Source organism: Megalobrama amblycephala, linkage group LG18 (assembly GCF_018812025.1).
Source record: "Megalobrama amblycephala isolate DHTTF-2021 linkage group LG18, ASM1881202v1, whole genome shotgun sequence".
Classification (NCBI taxonomy): Eukaryota; Metazoa; Chordata; class Actinopteri; order Cypriniformes; family Xenocyprididae; genus Megalobrama; species Megalobrama amblycephala.
Genome location: NC_063061.1, coordinates 31236316 through 31257895, shown reverse-complemented (window position 1 = coordinate 31257895; position 21580 = coordinate 31236316). Strand labels below are relative to the sequence as shown.

Genomic DNA, 21580 nt, shown 5'->3' with positions numbered 1-21580 from the left:
CTACATGCTAACCCTACACCTACCACACACAGAAACCTTTTGTAGACATCATTTTGTCATTTTATTAAGCTGTTATCATTGTTATTAAAACATTTTTAACTTTATGAATCATTTTTATCATTGAGGACATCTCTGGATGTCCCTATGTGTTGGTTTGTCTGAATTAGTTCCATTCATTCCCAAAGTGCTAAGTAAACCCATACCAGTCCTGGTGCTGAAGTCCACTTCTGGTTTTCCGGCCCCTCCCCTCTCAGGGTGATTAGTGTAGTAAGCCACAGTGGGATTGGGTGAGAGAGTTAGTCTCATTACTACATGTACAATGAGCCACTGCTCTCAGCCTGAGCGCTCTGATGCTGGACAGAGGAACTTTACATGAACTAAACACCCTGATGCTTATAGGAATTAAGAGACCAAAGAGAATTTCAACAGAGCAGACTTTCAACTTGAGGATCATGCAGGAACTCAGACATTTGATGTTCCCCAAGAAGGTTTAATTTGAAGGTGCCTCAACTATGAAGGTCTCAAAGAGATATTAAGCTTGGTGTGTTTGGATCGTCTCACGTCACCATGGAGATCAGGAAAGTGCATTTGAAATGCACCGGGACATTTTTACTGACCATGATGATGTTCAAATGGGGTGAGTTCTCTCTCTAGCTCACTCAATACCTAGAGAAATGATGTAGGAAACAAGATATAATATTGTATGAACATATATATATATATATATATATTCATAAATACATATATGCAAGTTAACTTTTACATGATAACTTTTACTGAACAATGCATAAATGAAAGAAGAAACTTATTACATGTGAAAAAAAAAAAATGTCTCCCAAAATGAAACACTGATCATTAAAAGCAGTTCAGAACATCATTTATAGAAAATTAGGGATAGAAATAATCAGAATGTGATGTTTTGCTAATATTTGGTCACTTAAGTGTGTTTTATTCTGAGAAAGGCCCAGTTTAATCATATATGTCTCTGCTAGAGTCAAAAGCAACAGGTTGGATGGACCAGCCTCCCTTCCTCCCTTTTTTATTGTTTTGCAAACTTTACTGTTTAAAAAGGCAGATGAAAGCAAATGTGTGTACTTTTTTCCACACTATAAAAAACAAAAATATTACAATTGTTTTGTAATGATGTTATATCTAGAGACAAAAGTGTGAGGGTGGTCTCTTTTGACTTGTACCTGTAAACAGCCACCTAGCAACCACTCAGAACACCCTAGCAACCACATAGCAATGCCATGGCAACCAGAAAAAAATGGTACAAAAGCTGTACCCTTTAAAAAGTTTCCAATATGTACCATTTAGGTACTCACTTTTGGTACCAATATGTACATTTGAGGTACTAATAAGCACTCTTTAGCTTTTTCTGAGTGTGGTGTTGACTTTTGCGCTGAAAATATATAAATACATTTTTAATGTAAAAGCGCATGTTAAGCCCTGAGCGTTAATTTTGTCATTTACAAAATATCATATCTTCTATCATGCCTATTTTTCTTCTGTTTTATACTGAGACAGAATTCCTGGCACTCTTTTTCGCATTAGTGTTGCGGTCATTTTCTGTTATCTGGGACTCCCAAAGATGTGCACTGGAGTGTTACTTGAGTCCCTCCTCCTGTCTGGAGTGGATATGACTGGTACCGACGGGAGTATGGGGGAGGTTACCCATCTATTTTCCCTCCTTCCATCCATCCAGTCTGATTTTGCACCGCTCTCAGGACTCTGTCTGAAGCAGAGAAACTTTGGGGGTGGGTTCCATTGTTTCCCGTTGCCATGACACCAGGGCTGAGTCATTTGGACGTTGTGTGCGGGTGGAATCTGCGTTAAGCACTTTTAACGAGCTCTGTTTGCTTTTGCGTCCTGTAGGCTTAACGCTCTTTCATCTGACTGCACGGTCAAGCTGTCTCTGAGTATTTAACTCTGTGATGAACATATCAAGGGAATATTTCAGTGGACAATAACAAAACTAAAGTTTTGAGTCAAGTATTGGTGGTTGGTTGTTTGAAGATAAATATAAAAGTAATGAATGCATGTAATTTTGTGTAAACATTACTTTTATAGTTCTGAAAATGTACGTGCCAACATTTCTATTTTACACAACACTTAATATGCACTTTAACTTGAGTTTGACATTAACCAGAGTAACATTAGTATGTTTCACTGGAACAAAGATTATATTAAATGAAGTTTATTGCAATGTTACAGTAATAACAAAACCTGTAAAAACTTATTGTTCTGGTCAATGTTAGTTTTGGTTCTAAGTGTTGTATAAAATGGAAATGGAAGGTTGGCACTTACATTATATACACTTTACTTAGTCAAAACTCACTGTTCTGACTCACAGATCCTGCCGTTTAGGTGTCAAGTGTTGTATGCAATTACAGCACTACAACTCTGGTGTATTTGCATAGACTAATGGGAGTCACTGGGGAAATTCAGCAAGAGACAGTGGATGAAACTGGTCTGATGCCCTGACTGAGCTGATAGTTCATGTCAAATCACGCATGCAAATGTGACATCAAGCGCTTAGGGAAACGAGGGGGATTCTGGAATTCACATGACTTTTTCAATGAAAATGTCTACAATGGACCCTGCCCCCAACCCTAATCCTAACAAGAACACAGAGAGGGAAGAATAAATTCACACAGCAAGGTCCACTGCACTTTCACAGTCAAGATTCTGCTAGCTAGAGGAGCTTGCGTTGATGCTAACGTTTTTCGGTGAACCTATATAGAGGGTTCAATTAATGTTTTGGGTAATATACTGTATGTACTAAGTAAATAATAATATTAATAATATAAACAGGCTTTTACTAGCTACAGGAGTTTGTGTTGATGCTAACATTGATAAATAATGCTTTTGTGTGGATTAATGCTCAAAAAATCACCTATATATATATATATATATATATATATATATATATATATATATATATACACACAGTTGCAAGAAAAAGTATGTGAACTACTTGCAGAATCTGTGAAAATGTGAAAAATTGTAACAAAATAAGAGAGATTATACAAAATGCATGTTATTTTTTGTTTAGTAAGACAAAAAAAAATCCATAAGACAAAAAAATAGCTGAATTTATGAAAATGACCTCATTCAAAAGTATATGAAAATTCTCCAGGTCCCAAAAATTCTTAGGTTTTCCAGCATCTTTTGCATATTTGAACCCTTTACAACAGTGACTGCATGATTTTGAGATCCATCTTTTCACACTGAGGACATTTGAGGGACTCAAACACAACTATTATAAAAGGTTCAAACATTCACTGATGCTCCAGAAGGAAAAACGATGCATTAAGAGTCGGGGGGTGAAAACTTTTGAACAGGATGAAGATGTCCAAATTTTTCTTATTTCGTTTAAATATCAATTATTCTCATTTAATACTGTCCTTCGGAAGCAACAGAAGATGCTTACATGTTTCCCGGAAGACAGATTAAATACAATTTACCTTGATCTTCAAATTCCAAAAGTTTTCACCCCCTGGCTCTTAATGCATCGTGATTCCTTCTGGAGCATCAGTGAATGTTTGAACTTTTTTTAATAGTCATGTTTGAGTCCCTCAATTGTCCTCAGTGTGAAAAGATGGATCTTAAAATCATACAGACACTGCTGGAAAGGGTTCAAATATGCAAAAGATGCTGGAAAACTGATGAATCTGCAGGAGCTGGAGGATTTTTCTGAAGAACAGAGCTCAGTTTAACTGCTCAGGACAAACAAGAGACTCATGAACAACCATCACAAAACAAACAAACAGTCGTGGATCATTAGGTAACCACACACAGTATTGAGAATCAATGGTTCACATACTTATGAATGAGTTATTTTTAGGGCTGTCAAACGATTAATCACGATTAATCGCATACAAAATAAAAGTTTGAGTTTGCCTAATATATGTGGGTGTACTGTGTGTAATTATTACGTATATATAAATACAAACACATCCATGTATATATTTGAGAAATATTTACAAGTATTTATATTTATATTTTTATATAATTTATATTTTATATAAATACATTTTTTGTACATAAGTAACATATTTCTCTTAAATATATACATTAATTTGTGTGTATTTATATATACATATTAATTACACACATTACTCACACATATATTATACAAACTCAAACTTTTATTTTGTATGCGATTAATCGCGATTAATCGTCTGACAGCCCTAGTTATTTTAATAAATTCAGTTATTTTTTTGTCTTGTGGATTATATGTAAACATCTTTTATGTAAAATATCTTACTCAGGACAGTACTAAATAAAAATAACATGCATTTTGTATGATCTCTCTTATTTTGTTCAAATTATTCACATTTTCACCGATTCTGCAAGTGGTTCACATACTTTTTCTTGCAACTGTATGTGCTCTAACAATAATACAAGCTTCACATTTCCGCATTAAAAACTCTCCAGACGCTGACCAGGTTTATAGACTTAAGCGCTAATAGATTTTATGCCACAAATTCAGTTGATAAAACTCTTTCAAATTCTGATATTATGTTTTGTTTTTAGATCTATGTGGAGGAATAAAGCTAATGCCCTTTGGAAACTAATGCTAAAAGCCTCGTGTTGATGTTCATGTGGCGTAACACTCAAAAGCATCACCTATAAAGTCTTTAAGGTTAAAACGTTGTGTCTTAGGTTTAGGTGCAGGGGGGAATAAAGCTAATTAGCGTCTGAGTCTAGAGCTAATGAGAGATTTGCTAAGTCTGAGTTCAAATTGATGCTAAGAACAACTATTAATACTCTTATTTAACCCTTACTTTTAGGTTCACAGGAGAGAATTACTCTTGCATACATACAAACAAACATTTGCACACCTCTCCTGCGCCTGTGAAAATAAACAGACCACAGGTTATCACAAAGTCCTGTCACACATCACACACACTTCCCAACTGCCCTCTTACTGTCATTCTTTCTGTAACCCATCCATTCTCACTCATATCTCTGGACAGATGCATATTAAGGGAGTGTTATCACATACGATGATCTCCCCATCTGACTGGGCCACTAACCCTGACAAATTTCACAGTCATTGACAGTTGAGCTCTTAAGATCCATACAGTGTGTTACAGGGTTATTATAGTTAACTGAAACTAAAACTACAAACATAAAAAACTGTTGCTTGAAATAATAATAATAATATATATATATATATATATATATATATGCACTTGATGTACTAAAAAAACTAAAACAAAAATGAATAAACTCTATACACATTTTTTAAATATATATAAAAATGACAAAAACAACAAAAATACTTTATAAAACCTATAATGGTTTCTTAATTATACTAAAAAAACACTAGTGTCAGTTTTGCATCTTTTTACTCAAAAAGCATGAAGACACACACATACAGATCCAGTTTCCCCACCTGACCCCTCTAAAACAATCTGTAACCCCTAAAATTGTAAAACTAACCTATCACGCCCACTCACAGCAGGAAGTAAGACACAAACAGGGATGATTGACAGTGATGTAAACAAAAGGGGAGGAGTTCTTCTTGATTGACAGTCAGTATCAGTGCTTGCAGTTTAACTCTTAGAACTTGCATGGCTAACATTCTTCCAGCGGTCTCGCACAGATAACCTTAAACACTGACACAAGTAAGACTTAGCGCTCAAGACAGATGTCAGGAGAATGTCTCCGTCGGCCGTAGGATGCCAGAGACTCTCAGATCTCTGTGAAACCTCAGTGTTAAAGTCTGTATAATCAGAAACACTACAGCCTGTCTCCACATCGAACTTAAACGCGTCACATCTGGGTGCTTTCCACATTCCTACGAGGTCACATTTAAGAGAATACAAATATGCATATGAATGGAACATGACCAGATCAAAAGGTGACAAGCTCCTATTGCTAGCAGTCTGATATAGTTGCAGTGGGTAAAGAAGTACATATTTACTTTTTTATTTGGGGTTGCGTATATTTTAAGTATATTTTTAACTTAAAGGTGCAATATATAATATTGCAGTGAAATATCCAAAGACCCCTATAGGCCAGTGTTATATATTTTGTTCACTTGAGTACTTACAATATCCCAAATGTTTCCAACTATTTGTAAATCGTGAGAAAATTGCAATTTTAACCAAGGCTCCGGGACGTGTGAGGAGTCGCCTGTCAATTGCGTCATACCCACGGTACCCTCGGTTTCCGGTTTTATTTTGTAGAAACCATGGAAACTCCCAAGACGCTTTAATATATTACATGTTTTAATATGCAAGAGAACAACTGTTTGGTTACATTTACAGACAGAAAACTAATTATTGTTATATAGCGTTTATTCTTATTGTTTAAATCTAATTTTTTTGCGAGTACCATGCTTTTACCATGCCTCAGAGAAAAACACTATTTTGTGAAGTAGCTAACATAGCATAATCAGATGCAGCTTTATTTTTAGAAACAGTAATACAGAATTTTCTCCATCATACAATACGTTTTAAAATGAATTGCATGGCATTTATCAACACAAGCCATTCTGCATTTATTAATATGATATTCTAAAATCGATCTATCTTACTGCAGTGTGCAACAGTGTCTCGAACGCACAGAGTAATGTTATAACATCATTTTCAACACTCTCAAATGTATCTAATATGATAAACAGAGCTGTGTTACCTCATACTCGTGGCCGGATAAGCGGAAGCGGCACCGGCGACTGTCATAATAAAAGTCCCGCTGCTCGTGAGGCATGTGTTGTGCAGTCGCTCCAGCGGCCTCGTTCAGCTCCCACAACACTCGGTCCTGCTCTGCTTCATACTACAGTAACGTTAATAATCGCATCCATGAACATGATCTCTTCCCGAGTCCTATCCCAATTGTTTCCACCGTCTGTGATGTGAAGACCACATGTCCCAAGATCCCGCGCTCAAACTTGCCGTCATCGAGCTACGCCTTTGTTTTGAATAGGCCTCTAGCGACCTCTAGCGGACAGAAATCTTGCATATTGCACCTTTAAAGGGATAGTTCACCCAAAAATGAAAATTTGATGTTTATCTGCTTACCCCCAGCGCATCCAAGATGTAGGTGACTTTGTTTCCTCAGTAGAACACAAATGATGATTTTTAACTCCAACCGTTGCCGACTGTCAGTCAAATAATGCTAGTGGATGGGAACTTCTACTATAAGAGTAAATAAAACTTGCATAGACAAGTCCAAATTAAACCCTGCAGCTCGTGACGACACATTGATGTCCTAAGACACGAAACGATCGGTTTGTGCGAGAAACCGAACAGTATTTATATCATTTTTTACCTCTAATACACCACTATGTCCAACCGCATTCATCACTCGATTCGTTTGGTCTGATCGCGCTCTGACAGCGGCAGTGATGTCTCGCGCTCATTGAAGTATGCGAGACATCACTGCCGCTGTCAGAGCGCGATCAGACCAAACGAATCGAGTGAAATATTCCTGTGATGCAAAGCTGAATTTTCAGCATCATGACTCTAGTTTTTAGTCCTTCAGAAATCATTCTAATATGCTGATTTGCAGCTCAAGAAACATTTATTATTATCAATGTTGAAAACAGTTGTTGTTTAATATTTTTGTGGAAACATTGATTTTTTCAGGATTCTTTTATGAGAAGAAATGACACATTAAAATGATCAAAAGTGACAGTAGACAATCAAAATGTTACAAAAGATTTCTGTTTTTCAAGTGAATTCTGTTTTTGTTTTTTTTACTTTCTATTCATCAAAGAATCCTGAAAAAAATGTATCCACAAAATCAATAAGGTTTACACTAAAATATTAAGCAGCACAACTTATCGTTGTCGGCCATTAAAATATGGGCAACCACTTGCTTTTGAACCAAAAGGTGTCTAAAAAAACTAGCAGACTAGCAGTATCTGTATTTGACACAGGGTTATGCTAATAAGAAAAACCCTCTGGAATCTCTTGGTGGCATAAGGTGGCACAGAATTGTATCCTACGGTTACAAAAGCTGTCTAGCTTAGTAGTGTAGACTAACCTAAAGCTGTCCTGTTTTACACACACCACTCTGAGAGGATTACGGTCAGCTAAGAATGTGAATACTTTGGCCTACTCGCTCTTTTCTCTCTGTTGGTACGCAGCATCAAATAAACTTTAAATTGAGTCTTTTCACTGCACATGACATAAAGTAAACGATTTAATCTGAAATGTTAATGAAATCCAAGGTCCAACATGTGAGCAGACAATACAAATATTCTGAATTAAAGGTTCAGTCAGTGAGAGTGTTTAAGCACACGTGTTTGTGTGAGAGTACGTAAGCTAAATGAGGTACAGACAGCGTAATCCACTTTAATTTTCTGTAAACATTCGGTACAACACACAGGTTAGCAGAGGCCAGAGCAGATAATCAGTGTCCTTCAGTAACAGGAAGGAGAGAGTTTGAGGGAGATAAGTAAAAAAGAAAACTAGAAGAGGCACTTCACGCATGTCTGCCGTCAATGGACTGGACGCTTGTGACTGGCATCATTATGCACCATCTGCCTCAGTGACCCTTCATGTCTATGGCAGCTTGAGCTGGGAAATCTTCTTTACCTATCACACTATCCTGACAGGAAATGACATGAGCGTTAAAGAGATCTAAGGTGGTGAGAAAGACGGAAAATAAAAGGAAAGGAGAGAAGAGAGGAGGTGGATCTGGGGTCAAAGAGGTCAGAATCTCTTCGTCTCAGGGCCAAATTATCTTAGCAGTATCTATGGAAACTGAGACCCACTCAGTGGACGCTTGCTGGGTCAGTCTGAGTGGAGCTTGTTTTCCTTGGCCGGGGGTGGGGAATGAATGCTTGTGTGGGTGTCAGACATATCTGCAACCTATCCACCTTATGTTTCAATGCGGAAGTAAGTTGTTTTGTACAGCTAAAAATAACTGGAAGAGAATGACACCGGAAGCCAGATACGTTTAATTTGCAAATGGCCGTGCCTGTTCTTACCTAAAAATAATAAAATATGGTGGATACACAGTCTACATACACATCAGTCGTTTTGCATGAACAGGGTAACTATAGGTAAACACGTCAATTTCTCAAACATTCGAAAAAGGAATATTTCACAAAACTGCATTTTTTTTTTTTTTTTTTTTTTTTTGCATTTACAGGTCACCTGTCGTGCGTAAAAGTCTATCATTCTTTAAAGATGGTGTGGTATGTTTGGACAGAAGAGGAGACAGAGTTCATTATTAAACTCATAAAAGACAAAAGAATTATGGGAATACTGGATTCTAAACAAAAAAATGCCACAATTTATCAACACCTCGCAGCAGATTTGAGGTAGAAACACCCAGAAAAACCTCATACTTGGCCTCTCCCAATTATAAGGGGCTTTGCTTGCCATTAATTCTTGGATAACACTCCTACGTCTCATACGATTAAAAATAATGTCTAGTGCAGTGTCTGATTTTTGGAATTTTGTTTTAGTCGCATAACATCAGTTAATGGAAATGTATGGGGTTACATTCCCGCCAATAGTATTGCGGTCATGAATCAAAAAATAATAAGCATGAATCAATGATGGCTACTTATTATTTTTTGATCTGTGACTGCAGTACTTTAGGCGGGAATCTAACCCCATAGAAATGCATACAATAGTTTTTTATCGACATTTAGAAAATAATGCAAAAGTTTTGTGCAGATCTTTAATGGAAACCCGGCCTATAGCTATGTTTCTAACCACCTATTTTTATGCGCATTTTGGAATATCGCATCAAAAACTGCTGGATGGAAACGGCAAGATGCACATAAATTCCAAAAATTTCAAAAACATATGCCCTTGTTTGAGTCAGATAATTTTTTTATCCATCATAAACTATGATGGAAACACATTGGGTAGAGTGGGGGAAAACACCCCCTTGGGATAAAATGCCCCCCTACTGTTTTTTCCCAAAATAACCACTAAATTGAGTCAAGATAAGTTTTTGTTGTAGCTATGGACTACCATGACAAGAGTGATGTAGAAGTATTTACTTGTGAAGCTTTCACTGGCAACGTACTTCAGAGAAAACGGATTTCACGGTAATTGATTTTCAGCAGTAAGAAAATAAGTGTTTTAAAGCATGATGTTTGCAAAACACAGTTATATATAACATGAGAATAGTAAGGCCTGTAGTTATGAAGTACATTTAATTTGAGGAAAATATATTTATATTTTGAATGACCATTTTTTTTCAAACATCATCAGATAACAATACTTTTCAAATAGTCTATTATTAATTTTGTAATTCATAATTATTGGTTATGGTTCAGACTTCATTACTGATTTAGTTTATTTTAGTTGTGGTGGTAATAGTCATGCTTGTACTCTGATTTTGTTGTAAATGTATAAAGAAAATTGTTTTGACAGAGTGATACAAATTTATTTTATTGCTAAAAATCTAATAACATGAAAACTCTGGACATTTTTTCATACTTGGTTTATAATTTATGTAATTGTCACTAAAACTATGATAACTATTCTGGACACATTTAACTTTTGTTTCATAGAAAAAAATGTCAAAGTCTTAAGGGGGGGCGTTTTCTCCCACTCTACCCTTTACCTCAATGCGCATCAAAAAAATTCCCGTGATTTTGCGAGATGGGATGACACAACTAGACTAACCCATCTTTTTTGCACAACGTCTGAATGCTGTTTTGGTTGTTCTGAAATGCCTGAGCAAAATCTGTCATCAAAGTGGTTTGGTATCATTCTTTGGTATGTTCCTAAACAGCAGCATCTGCCTCCGAAAGCAAGATAACAGATTTATTGCATTTCGTCTGCGCACTCTGAGATTACTCTGAAAAAATGTCCACTTGTTTGTTTTGTTTGCTTTAAGATCATTGTGTAAGCCACATGTTCATTATAAGATCAATGTGAGTGTGTTCACTCTAAGATCAGTGTGTAAGCTCATAGTTGTGTTATGTAAGAACAGTCTGTGTTCTGAGACAGATAAAATGTTTCTGTTCTAAAAGTAACACTTCCATGTTGGTTAAAGTGTCTGGGTAAATACATTGCAGCTCTAATGATGTACAGTGGGTCCAGAAGTCTGAAAAACTGATTTAGGTCAACTGTTTATTTGACCTGTAAGCAACCACCAAGAACACACTGTAATATTAATATTATTTTGATATTTTGGCTTTTGGCAAAGTCTGAGACAAGGTTAAAATATTATAATCAATACCTAAAAATTGTTTTCAGTTTTAATGTGACCTTCCTATAACAAAAAAAGTTTAAGAGTTATGTTTTAACCTTGACATTTGGTTCCCACAAACACAGCAAAAGTTGACACTTACATACACACTTCTGTACTATATAAACCCCTTCAACGCTTCACCTTATTTTCACAAAACGCTGCTCCATTCCTGCTACACTGCCTTGCTACACACAGACAATGCTCAACATGCGCACACAGACTCAGACGCACAACAACTCATTCCTTTTGCCCATTCATTAATATCTTCCGCCTGAATGAATATTTGGGATGAAGGTCTGATCAAAGCGACATTGAGGGGGCCAGGGCAGCAAAGTGGTTGAGAGAAGGTGGGGGAGTGTTTAGGGGGACGAGGGGCCCCACAAGGGTTAAGGATGGGTGGGCCACACTAATGGATCTGAGTTGGACGCGCAGTGGGGGTTGAGGGTCGAGGTCATGCAGATAACAGGAATTTGGAATGACTCAAAGAGCTCTCATGCGATTGGTCGATTTGCACGAGAAAATCCCCATGAATGCTCCGCACCACATTCTGATCTAAAAATCACACTCATATGCACAAACAAAATATGCAATTTACAATACACACAAACATACAAGGTCACAAATTAAAGGGGATCTCTCAGTTCAGGGAATAAAGTACTTTTTTAAGTCTTGTTATGACTAAGAAATGTACAAAATTCTGAACCTCACAGATGGGCTTGGTATTTGTAATGCTGACTTTGAATAGATTCTCTCTCTTTATTCCTTTGGCTCAATCTGTCTTATCCAGGATTAAGGTTTGGGATCAATGGCCTGTTATTAACTGATGTCAGTCTTACCTTTGTCTCAGAGGGTATATTCTGAAGAAAATAAGTATTGCTTGCACATGCAAAACTATCCATCACTATATTAGAATGATTCTATGTGGTTGTTGTTGTTTGCAGTTTGCTAAGTGGTTGCTAGATGGTTGCTTATCTGCCTAATCAAATGAAACCACCTCCAAGTTTCTATGACATTATGGTCCCTAGATATGGTTTATGTTTGCCATTCAAAGTAAGTCTATGGGATTTATTTGCCTATTTTATTGACAAGACAAACAGACAACTGTTGCTTAAAAAGTAGCAGGAAATCTCTTTTCTCATGTCTCTTCTTTCATGTCTATTGGAAAAACGGTGTAGGACACTTAATACTTAGGCTTAGGGATCAAGCCCCTAACCCCAAGTATTATCAATCGTAAAACACTCAACTTTTACTTGGAATTTACATTGGGTTTCCCGTAAGCGGTATGCATCACTAAGAGGTACCATATTAAATCCTGTCTCTCTTTCTCTAGGTATATTCTGTTCCGGGTCATCTGATATGTGTGCATCTTCACCATGTCAGAATGGAGCAACATGCGTGGATACAATGGACGATTACGTGTGTTTGTGTTCACGGGAAGGAGTACGGTACATGGGGAGGGACTGTCAGGAGCTGTACAACGCTTGTGTGTTTGCTGAATGTGAAGGGTGTGTGAGTGAACCCGGCACGGAGCAGTACATCTGTCCAGAGGACATCAACGAGTGTGAAAGTGGGCCATGTGTTGGTGCCCTCTCTGAGTGTGTGGACGAGCTGAATGGCTACAAATGCCTGTGCCCACCTGGTTTCGGAGGAGAGGACTGCAGTCGTAGCATAACTGATTGTGTTGATGAACCCTGCCTCAACAATGGCACCTGTAGACGTATAGTGGATGGATTTGAATGCACTTGTTCAGACGGTTTTCGTGGTGAGACCTGCGAAGAGGACCTGGATGAGTGTGAGTCACATCCCTGTCAGAACGGTGCAATCTGTCTGGATGGAGCCAACAAGTATCACTGCTTCTGCGTACCTGGATACCAAGGTCACAACTGTGAGATTGACATAAATGAATGTGCATCAAGACCTTGTTGGAACAATGGAACATGTATTAATGGGAAAGACCGTTACCTGTGTGAATGCCTGCTGGGATATACAGGTAATCTGTGGGGGTGTGTGAACCCATCATTAGTTTCCTCACTAACAGTCTGCTAACAGTCTAAAGCAGGGGTGCCCAATCCTTATTCTGACAGGCCAAGGTCCTGTAAAGTTTAGCTCAAACACTCCTGCCTGGAAGTTTTTGGTAATCCTAAAGATCTTGATTGGCTGATTCAGGTGTGTTTTATTAGGGCTGGAACTAAACTCTGCACTCCTGGTCTACATGGATGTTGACAGCAGTTAATAACTGGTAGTTGCCATGTTGTAAACTGCTCTTTATTGGACATCTGATTTGTTAAGTCAGGGGTAGGCAACTTCGGTCCTGAAAAGCCACTGTCCTGCAGAGTTTAGCTCCAATGCTGAAAAAAAAACCTCACCTGCCTGTAGCTTTAGTAATCCTGAAGACATTGATTAGCTTGTTTAGGTGTATTTGATTAGGATTGGAGCTAAACTCTGCAGGAGTCTCTCTAGGACTGATGTTGCATATCCCTGTTTTAAGTCATGTGTTGTGTTCTGAATCTCTTTAGGAGTGAACTGTGAGATGGAGATTGATGAATGCGAGTCACATCCCTGTCAAAACGGAGCCACCTGTCATGACCTAGTGGGGCTGTACACCTGTGACTGTGTGCAGGGGTTTGAAGGTTCAGACTGTGAAATCAATATTGATGAATGTGAAAGTGATCCATGTCAAAATGGAGGAATCTGCCACGACCTCATTGATAGGTAACGGAACTCTGGAATTGTGGGAATGCCTAACAGGGTCATGCAAATGGCATGTCCATGCATTGCCCATTGTTTTTTTTTTCGCTTACAGTGAGTAAAACAAATGTTACATTTTAGTTAGACAGTCTCTTCCTGTCTAAGTGGTTGGTTATTGGCCAGAAAAAGCTGTAATGCAAAGTAGATTTTATGCTGATAGTTAAAATAGTCTGATTTGGTGTGTGTTTGTATGCAGTTATGAGTGTGAATGTGAGGGCACTGGTTTTATTGGGGACCACTGTGAGGAGGATATTCCAGAGTGTGCATCACATCCTTGCCAACATGGAGCTACTTGTCTAGAAGGCATTAACCACTACAACTGTACCTGTTGGCCAGGTAGCACTCCTTTGTCCAAAATTGCACTAAAGTCTTTAATCTAACTCTGCAACAAATTGAAACAATGTTAATGTGTGTATAGGTTTTGAAGGAGATAACTGTGAGGTGGATATAGATGAATGTGCTGATACTCCCTGTGAGAACGATGGTGAATGTTTTGAGAAATCAAATCCAGAACTCTGGCAAACAGACTGGGAGTTCACCTACGCCACAGCCGCTGGTTATGTCTGTCAGTGCCAACCAGGATATACAGGTACCAGCAACATAAAAACAAATGTAAATGTAAAGCAATACACAGACAAAAGTACAGTAAAGCAATACACAGACAATGCAACCACTTTTATTTTAAGAACTTGTTCAATAGTTGAACCTAAATATTTTGTGACCCAAAAATGTGACTGAATGGGTGATCAAGGTTACTTAAGTACTGACACAATGTTTTACTTAATGAGAGTTTTGTCATGCTGTTTATTTGTTTCGTTTGTTTATCTATTTGTTTTCCCCAGGAGAGAACTGTTCAGTGAACATAAACGAGTGTGTATCTGAGCCCTGTCACAATGGAGGAAGCTGTAAGGATTTGGTAAATGGATACATGTGTCTATGCCCAGAGGGGTTTGCAGGTTAGTGTTTGCATATGGGAAAGTGTTTGCATGTGTCTTTGTCTGTATCTGTATTGTTAATTTTGATCTGTCTTTCTCAGGTGTGGAGTGTGAGGTTAATATAGATGAGTGTGAGAGTTCCCCCTGCCTGAATGGAGGTGTATGTGAAGATGGAGTAGCTGAATACAAGTGCCAATGTGCAGAAGCTGAGGATGGTCACCTGCCATGGGGGGGTCCTCAATGCACTGTGCAGCTGCTTGGTTGCCTTGAGCATGCCTGCCAAAATGGCGCCACCTGCTTGCCTTGGTTAGATGGAGAGACACATGGACATACTTGCCTTTGTCCTCCTGGTTTCTATGATGACATATGTTCTACATCAACCACATTCTCCTTCTCCTCACCGAGGTTCTTTCTGATTGAGGTTCCACCACTCGAGCGCAGAAAGAGAGACACAGAACACAAGCACCCTCTGGGGGTCGGTCTGCGCTTCCGCACCACTCTGCCTGATATGCTGCTGTTCTTTCGTGGCAATGCTGAGCTCTTCCTATCCTTGGAGATTATTGGGGGTGAGCTGCTTGCTAAGGCAATATCAAAGGAGGCAGGGTCACTTGAGGCACATTTACCAGTGCTTGTAAGTGACGGAGATTGGCATGAGGCAATGGTGAGCATTGATAAACAGGATATCAAACTTGTGCTTCAAGTCAAAGGTCCAGGCTGTGACAATCAAGCATGCAGAGTTGAAGACAAGCTACCAGAATATCATGAAACTTTCTTGAACCACAATAGCCTCACAAAGGTATATGTTGGTGGAGTACCAGAGGAGTACATGGAGCTTACATTGAGTGGTCATAGCTTTTTGGGCTGTATGGAGGACCTACAGGTTGATGGTCATCCTGTCCTGCCGCATGATCTGGGAGATGAGGAGGCAAACATAGAGTTAGGCTGTATAAAGCCAGAATGGTGCCAGGTGGACCCACATCCTTGCTCTCAAAAAGGGCACTGTGTCGACCTCTGGACGAGCTACCGCTGTGACTGTTATAGACCACACTATGGACATGACTGCAGCCAAGGTGGGCATACACATGCTCATACACTAAAACACTGACCCTGTAGTAATGTGTAGAGCTGGGGTATTCAACTCTAGTGCTGAAGGGCAACTGTTCTGCCAGGTTTAGCTCTAACCCTATTCAAACACAACTGATCAAACTAATCAAGATGATTACTTGGAAATTACAGGCAAGTATGTTTGATTATGGTTTGACTGAAACTCTGCACATAGGACGGTGGCCCTCCAGGACTGGAGTTGAATAGTTTTGGTGTAGAGGAAACCAAACTTATATAATAATAAAACATTGTCGCATTATCATACTTGACTTTTGTCTTTATTTCTCTTTCTTTCTCAGATTTCTCTTCTTGGACATTTGGTCATGAGGATTCTACAAGCTCTCTTGCATTTGAACTGCTGTCTGATATCGGCAGGAACTTTAGTGTCTCATTCTTCCTACGATCGCTTAAAACAAATGGATTATTATTTCAGCTACGAAGGGCAGGACTTCAGGACACAGAGGGAGACTATCCTTATTTTACCATGTACCTGGAAATGGGACGAGTACAGGTGACCTCCGTAGCAGAGTCACCCATCTTATCATCACCAATGTTTGTCTGTAATGGAGATAAGGCACTGCTTCAGGTGGACATACAGGAGGGTCAGGTGTTCTTTAGCCATGGAGGATTGCACTATGGACTTGGCTCACTGCCTGACATGGAAGTTCTGGAGGGAGACCTGGTGTATGTTGGTGGAGTTCCAGGTGAAGAAGGTGCAACAGATTGGGGTGGGCACTTTAAGGGCTGCCTGCAGGACCTGAGACTAGACGATGTGCATCTGGATGTGGAAGCCTGGAATAGTACCCTCAGTGAGACTATATATATTTCCAGTGATGCAGAAAATTTGCTACCTGGCTGCATGAGTGATGACACATGCAAGGTACGTAGACTTACATGGAGCTTTGATTTCATTAGATCGGTTAGATAATAATAATTATAGATATATAAGAATAATATAATTATAGATCATTTCATTAGTACATTGATGATTACAGTTGGAAAGAGCTGATGTTGTGTGGTTGGTTTGCAGGTGGAGCCTTGCTTGAATGGTGGAAAGTGTACAGTCACATGGAATGACTTTACTTGTTCTTGTCCACGGGATTTCACTGGAAAAACATGTGAAACCAGAGTTTGGTGTGTCAGCGACCCGTGCGTAAATGGTGGACGCTGCGTGGATCTGTTGGATGGTTTTGAGTGTATGCTTATCTTAAACACTTAGCTGATATTTGCCTGTTTCTTGGTTGCTTCCTGAACATCCTGTTGGCAAAATTAATAAATATTAATAATGTATAGATGTTTATAATCGAGTAGTAAATATAAATGTATGTTAAAAAAATATAGTACATATAAATTGCAATACAACTTTTTTTGTCTTACCAGGCATTGCTAATGCAACCTTCGACAATACACCCTTACACTACAGTGCTAAGGGATCTCTAGTTGACCCAGTTACCAACGTTACCATGGAGCTCCGTACAAGGCAGGGAAATGGTGTGTTACTTCGTGCATGGAGAGGGGCGGAACTTCTACTGATTGGTCTGTTGGATTCAGCCATTTATGTGGAGCTTCATACAGAGAACAGTGTGGAACCAGTGACATTCTCTGGAAAGAGACACATTGCAGATGGAACCTGGCATCGCCTGCTTGTTGGCATGGCCAACCCAGAGCATGATGCATCACAGTGGTTGATTTTGGTAGATGGCATCATCGATGGTAGCAGTGCCCCAGTGCTTGCTGGTAGTTTAAGTTTTCTTAAAGACTTGTCAAGTGAGGTTGCACTGGCAGAGACGTACACGGGATGTCTAGGTGCTGTCAGAGTAGGTGAGGTGCATCTTCCATTTGTAGACAATGCCAAATCACCCCAAACATCTAGGTTTTGGCGGAGACAAGATGAGCGTGTGCGCATAGGGTGCTTTGGGGCTCCAGTGTGCCACTCTCATCCTTGCAGGCGTGGAGGTACATGTGTGGATCTCTTCAATACCTTTAGCTGCCAGTGCTCAGCCGGCTGGGAAGGGATCACCTGTGAGAAAGAAACAGATGAGTGTGTCTCAGGACCCTGTCTCCATGGCAAATGCAAGGACAAGTTTAATGGGTTTGACTGCTTGTGTCACCCAGGATATGCTGGACCTACATGTTCGGAAAACATAGACGACTGCAAAGGATCGAAGTGTAAGAACGGGGGAACCTGTGTGGATGGAGTTAATGACTACACCTGTATCTGTCCACCTAAGTACAGCGGACAACGTTGTCAGTGAGTTCCTACTGATCACACTTTGATGACAAGACTTGGCTCAGTGGTATCTTAGACACCATTTACAGTATATATAACAGGGTTCCTCAAATAGGATCCTGGAGGGCCACTGCCCTGCAGAGTTTAGTTCCAAACCTAATCAAACACACCTAAACAAGCTAGTCAAAGTCTTCAGAGTTACTAGAAAATTGCAGGTAAGTCAGTTCGAACATGTTTTGAGCTAAACTCTGCAGGACAGTGGCCCTTCCACTCAATTGAACAGAGAACAGGGTTATAATGTGGCCTTCACAGAGACAAGCAAAATGCAAACCTACTTGCAATTGTAAATACTAATGAATGCCAGTAGAAAACCATAAAAAAGTTAACTATCCATTTTCCCAAATGTCCCTCTTTATTTCACAGTTATTTCTTATTACCTGAGTTTAAATGAACCAGTGAGAATGCATCCTTATCTGTCTGGGACTGTTCCAAGTGTTGGGAGTTTGAGCATTTGTTTGTTTGTATTCTTGTGCATCAGGTATAACTATCCTCCTCTTAAATGTGAACTGGATTTTGAATGTGAAAATGATGGCATTTGTCATGACACTCAGTGGGGGGCAAACTGCACCTGCCCTCCAGGATTCACAGGAGACAGGTGGAATTAAAACTTACATCCTTATCCAATAGAAATGAACTGAATATACAAATACTGATATAGAAGACTAAGTGTTCATATGTTGTTGTTTTTTTCACAGATGTGAGAGAGAAATGGATGAGTGTGCATCTAGCCCATGTCTAAACGGTGGTTCGTGTCTGGATCGGCTGAACCGGTTTCAGTGTTTGTGTCCAGTAGGATTCAGTGGCCAGTTCTGTGAAACAAATGTAAGTAAACACTGAGTATAATAATAAGCATGCAATTTCAGAGCAAATGCAAATTAGTTCAGTAGTGTTATTTTGCTATATTTATGCCTTCCAACAATAACAATTTGAATCTCTCTCTGCAGAAGCAGGCTCAGCAAGATCATATACCATGGCTGGCGATTGCGGTTCCGTTGGCATGTGGCTGTATCCTCTTGGTGGCTATTGGTCTCATTTTCATGTTAATGACAGCACGCAGGAAGCGACAATCAGAAGGAACGTATTCCCCAAGCCATCAGGAAGTTGCAGGTGCACGCCTGGAGATGGATAGCATGCTGAAAGTACCACCTGAAGAGCGTCTGATTTGAGATATGAACACAAAAACAGTGACTATATGGAGCTATAGCGGACCTTTCCAAGACTATGTGGTATTATGGAATAAAAAGCAAGTGCTACATCAAACAAGCAACCTAAAGAGGAAAAATGAAAATGGGAAAAATGAAAGCATTAAATATGGTTGATCTTTCACTACAGATTTTTCAACAACTCTGGAATTTAACCAGCAACTCTCTCAAGTCTAGTCAAGTCTAGAACTTGGACTTTGTGATTCTTTACCTCATGGCATTATATGCCTGAATGACTGATAACAGTATTATACAGTAAAGAGGTGAAAATATGAGTTTACATTCTCCCCACAGCATTTAAAATCTTAAACAAATCCCTCTCAAAGATAAGCGCTAAAAATAGTGCTAATGATGGATCGAGCAACATTTTGAAAATGTGTACAGGTATGTATATATTTTTTCCACAGCATTTGAATGTACAAGGTATGCTATCTGTAGCAAGACTGTTGTGTTAACTAGCTACTATTTCTGCTGTAGGCAACACTGGATATGATAACTGACACAAAGGAATGTGGCTTCATATTCATGCCAATGTGAATAGTTAGCCATAAATTAGCATTTAGCAAGGGTGTGGAACAACAAACAAGTTACCCTTTAGGCTCTGTTTCCACCTGGTATTAAGATGCGTTTTGGTCGATCTGATCACAAGGGAGATGAATTCTTGTTTACACCTTTTAATCCATCTCTTTTGTCTGCTTTCGACCACTTCTGTCCTGATTTCCTTGAGGGGAGGGTCTATGGGTGGGTAAATGTATTGGCTTTTTCAGATCTTTCGATCTAATGGACAAAATAAGCTTGTGCAATTTACATATGAACACAAAAGGAGATGGCAGAACAACATACGCAGACCAGTTTTCATTTCTGCTCTGACATCCGCAAGACCACGCTGAATGTGGTGAAAACATTGTGCTTGGTATGTTTTTCGTCTACACACCAAACTTTGGTTTCTTCAGCCGAAAAAGTTTCCTTTTGTCTTTTGTGGTCATTCAACAACATGAACGTTTACACTACGAAAGCAATCCAGCTGAATGCATTTTTGACTACCTCTGGAAGTGTTCGAAAATAGACAAGCTCAAAACATTTTAGCCCCCATTCACAGCAGTATTTATCACCACCCTTATGTGATCAGATTGACGAAAATGCTTCTTAATGCCAGGTGTAAAAATGGCCTTAAAGGGATAGTTCACCAAAAATGCTTTGTTTATTCCATGATTCACTCACCCTCAAGCCATCCTAGGTGTATATGACTATCTTCTTTCAGACGAACACAATCAGAGATATATTTAAAAATAATCCTTAGTCCTCCAAGGTTTATAATGGTTGTGAATGGTAACCCAAAATCTGAAGACAAAAAAAAAATGCATCCATCCATCCATAAAAAAAAAAAAAGAATCCATACGACTCCAGGGGGTTAATAAAGGCCGTCTGAAGCGAATTGATGCGTTTGTGTAAGACAAGTATCCTTATTTAAAACATTATAAAGTAAAATAATGAGTTTCCGGCACGACAGCCATACACATTCGATGTACGTCAAAAACGCGTAAACTTCCGCTACGTAGTACACAATAACATGACGTACTGCGCATTGTATGTCATGGTGTAGTGTAGAATGTCATGGCATATATCTCCGATTGTGTTCTTCTGAAAGAAGATAGTCATATACCGTAAAACTTCAAATAATAGCCCGGGCTTCTATTTACCCAAATCGCCGAACTGCACCGGCTTGTATTTGAGACAGGCGTCTATAAGAGACAGGCCTTTAATTTAGTGTTGAGATGTTCAAGCATGACAGTAGGAGGTTACCACATTATATTACGTTTTATTTATAATTAATTTGAATGTGTTTAACAAATCATTTAATGTAAGAAATGTCTTTGGCTATTGGCAGCATAAAAAATAAACATAAAAAACGAAACAATGTGACCGCAATGGGCAGAACAATACAAGTTACCCCTAAACGAATGTGTTTAACAAATAATTTAGTGTCAGAAATGTCTTAGATTATTGGCAGCATAAAAAACGAAACGATGTGACAGCAATGGGCAGAACAATATAAGTTACCGCTAAAATCCATCGAGCATATGAACTTGTTGCCCGAAACATATCAACAAGAAAGAATG

The 21580-nt window shown here is 38.9% G+C and overlaps 1 protein-coding gene across 1 annotated transcript; it reads left to right on the top strand.

The window, feature by feature from the left end:
• Positions 1–266: 266 nt before the first annotated feature.
• Positions 267–19540, top strand: crb2a (crumbs cell polarity complex component 2a). Its single transcript, XM_048167013.1, has 13 exons — positions 267–637; positions 12512–13171; positions 13698–13893; positions 14126–14265; positions 14348–14518; positions 14772–14885; positions 14966–15934; positions 16268–16848; positions 16999–17164; positions 17349–18219; positions 18737–18853; positions 18954–19080; positions 19203–19540. The coding sequence occupies exons 1-13, from the start codon at positions 568–570 to the stop codon at positions 19422–19424; spliced, it is 4404 nt and encodes a 1467-aa protein (XP_048022970.1). The 5' UTR covers positions 267–567; the 3' UTR covers positions 19425–19540.
• The last annotated feature ends 2040 nt before the right edge of the window (positions 19541–21580 follow it).